The sequence below is a fragment of the Fulmarus glacialis genome, unplaced genomic scaffold (assembly GCF_000690835.1).
Source record: "Fulmarus glacialis isolate BGI_N327 unplaced genomic scaffold, ASM69083v1 scaffold6531, whole genome shotgun sequence".
In the NCBI taxonomy this organism is placed as follows: domain Eukaryota; kingdom Metazoa; phylum Chordata; class Aves; order Procellariiformes; family Procellariidae; genus Fulmarus; species Fulmarus glacialis.
In genome coordinates, this window is record NW_009192065.1 from 4,727 (window position 1) to 8,120 (window position 3,394).

At 38.0% G+C, this 3,394-nt stretch overlaps 1 protein-coding gene across 1 annotated transcript in view; it reads right to left on the reverse strand.

Annotated features, from left to right (window-relative positions):
- Positions 1 to 1,514: 1,514 nt before the first annotated feature.
- The window catches only part of CLMN (calmin (calponin-like, transmembrane)), a gene marked incomplete at its 5' end in the record, with an annotated part of 20,715 nt that continues 18,835 nt past the window's right edge, over positions 1,515 to 3,394 (reverse strand). Inside the window, one exon of the mRNA XM_009586916.1 lies at positions 1,515 to 2,246. Within this exon, the coding sequence (XP_009585211.1) occupies positions 2,093 to 2,246 (154 nt within the window). The remainder of the gene's footprint in view (positions 2,247 to 3,394) is intronic.

The window sequence follows — 3,394 nt, forward strand, 5'->3', positions numbered from 1 at the left end:
TCAAAAATTCTAATATAAGTTTTCTTTTGGAAGAAAGTATCACTGTCTTCATCAGCAAGCACAAACAGGTTCATGCATCACAAAATCAGATGACTAAAATGTTGAACATTTTCATCAGCAAGATAAAAGACTATTTTTTTTACTTATGTTGATTTACACTGAATTAAGTTGGGAAGTTTGGATCTGTTCCTCACCAAGCACAAAAGATCTTATTTTCAGGTTCATGGGGTGAATCCAGCTCTAGTCAACGGTGACAGGATAGAATAGGAAAGATTTTAGCTTTCTGTTGACTGAAGGCGATTCAGAATTTTACCTTCGATGTTTAAGATCACCTGCCGTGCACTGCTGCTGTTGAATTCTAACTGCAGCTTGGAAGAAAAATCCCAGGGAAACAAAAAGCTTATAAAGAAGAGTGAAGTGTGATGGACGGTTAGGATTACCCCAGCAGATAACATGACTACAAATAGGTTTTAAATACCTGCAAATAAATTGCTATGTATTCTGATGTGTCCTGATCCAAGGTACTATTAGTCCAGCTGAAAACTAAGCCAGGGCAGAGAGACACCTTATGCTAAAACAAAATATGTAAAACTTACAGCCACGTGTTGTAACTTTCACTCAATGTAAATTATGAAACCCCCGATTTTATGAAGCACATTGCAGTCAACCTTACGAATTTTCAGGTGGAAGCAGCAACATGACGTAGTCTCATAAAGCATACTATGAAACTAAAAATGTGCCGATGAAAAATAGTGACTTCACTAGAAGTCGCACAGAGAAAAGTTACTGCTATTAAATTGAATTTGAAGACTTCTCTTTTGTTCTATACTGCATGGGTACTCCTTCTCTGGCAAGAATCCTAAATCAAATATCCTAAAGCGATCACTGATGTGGACAAAAATTACAAGATGCAGAAGTGGCTCAACTGTGTCTATGGACAAGCCACAGGAGTCTCTTCAGTTGCACTAGAAAGTCAATACTGGCTGTCAACGTTTCTCTGTATTTAGTTTTACATCTGTCATTTCTTTCTCTATTGATTTGGGCACTTAAAAGATATTTCTAATCCTTTTACGATGCACTTGTGCCTTAACAGTAGCCTCAGCAAATTAGGTTACCTATTGTTTTTTGTATCTTCAAAAAAGAGAACTCTTCACATGATCTGGTACGTAAAAGCAGCAGAGAAAAGGAAGCAGAAGCAGCCTCAGAAGCAGTGAGGTACTTTTAGAAAAAAACCAAAACCAAACCCAAAACCATGGTATCTGTTCCTGATAAAATTATTAAGCTTCTTGAACATGTTTTCAAAGATGGCCACCATCAGTAAGGTACAAAAAGTGTATTTCTTCAGGTATTCCCTACAGAATTTTCTGGGCTAAGATTTCCTGTATGATGCCTCCTAAGAAGCAGCTAGCATGTATGTTCTTCACACGTCCCACACCCAATTTATTCCTGCAAATTAAACATAATAAAATGTGCAGGATAAAAATGAATTTAAATCCTAAAAATCCAAACTCCCCTACCCAAATAAACGCTCAACCTGATTTTGTTCCTCCACTGGATTGCCATTGGAATTGTAATCAATTCCTGGGGTCAGCATGTTCCACCACTTGCAGCTCTGCTCTGCCTCCAGGTCTCTCAAAGAATTCCATGGAAAACATGAAAAAGCATTTCTAGCCTTGCCCTTGCAGGTGGGCCAGATTCATGGGCAACACCACCCCTCTTCCACAGCTGTCAGGCCCTACATAAGTAAATGAAGCCAGAAGAATCATTTTTGAAGACTAGAGCTCTATATTGTTCATATTTCTACTGATAATTATCTGGTTTTATTTAGCATCTTATAAAGCAAGGCACAAATGTACAAAATCGCGTCTACTAAATCAGGTCATTTTTATATATATTTACACAATTATCATAATATAAAATGTGCTTAGACACTGTCATAGCACAACAGTAGAGGAATTGAGGACAACCTGATAGTAAACACAAATACCAGGTCCTACATTTCTGCTTGTGCTTCACCTGAAGGAACATATTCATATGCAGATACACAAAGCAATCCAGCCACCGTCCTTTATTTTTCCACACCTCACAGAGATCAAACTTTGTTGCTAAGAAGCTGTGGAAGGAGTAAAAGGCAGTAGACCAACACCCAGAAGAAAATGATGAAGTTGAAAAGCTCTGGCTGCTCAACAATTGTAATCTCATGAGTTGGTGCTGGAGTCTCACTTACTTCCAAGTCCTTTTTCTTCCTGGAAACAGGAGAGAATTTGGTAAGAGGCAAGAAAAAGAAGAAAAAACCCTCAGTGTTAATATTTAAGATCAGAGGGCGTACTAAAAGACAGCAGTTTAATGACCATTTCAATCTAGTCAGTTGGAGTCCAAGCTAGACTATGAGGTGCATAATGGGCTTTAGCAGTGTTTTCCCTTAGCACCCAATGTACATAGCAATTAATCCGCTGAAAACTCTGGACAACTTCTCAGGTAGTTTAAATATGTGCCATTACAGTACAGTCCTTTGACGTAAGGTGATTTCCATCAGTCAAAAAAATGCCCTTTTATATTCAGAACAGTAAACATAGCTCTGGGCAACACATATCACACACTCACAATTTTACTTACACACTGTATCTGACTTGATACACTTTCCCCAAATCATCTACTTTCAGAGCTGCTCATGTCAGACACCAGAACATTAAACAGAAAAAGCCCAAGACTTCCAGAAACCAACTAGCAGTTGGGGTTTTGTAGGACAACTCCAAAATTCCAACTTTCCAAAATTCCAGCTGTGGTTCATAAGGGCAAAACCCGATGGACTCTGCCAACACCACTGAGCACTCACAAAGACAAGAAAAGGTCTTATTTAAAAAGGCCCAAGATGGTACACTCATTTTATAATTTTATAATACTATATGAATCACCCTCTGGTAGACTTTTTTTTAATCTACTTTTGGAGAAAACTGGTTTTTGGCCTGTTCTAATGAGCCTTTTTTCTGGCTTGGGGCATCCTACTTGCTCAGATATTACACTGCATATATAGTTGAGTTATTACACAAAACTTGCTCAGTATCAGCAGTCTGCAAACAGACATAACTGTGACAGCTATTCATGTATTTTTTTAACGGAAACATAAGTGAGACCAGGACACTGGATCCTGGTAATATTTTGTGTGTTTTCTGCATTTAAATGCAACCATCATTTTAACTAGAAGTTCTGAGAGGTATTATTCAGTATCAACTGAGAGGGAAAAACTAAAGCAATCCTTGTTTCTTATAGATATGTAGATCCTAATACCAAAGGGATACATCACCCTAAGTCTAAACTAAACACACATACAAATTATAAAAACTCATGGGTGCTCTAACAGAGGCCAGAACTCCACTGAAGTATCGTCTTTCCC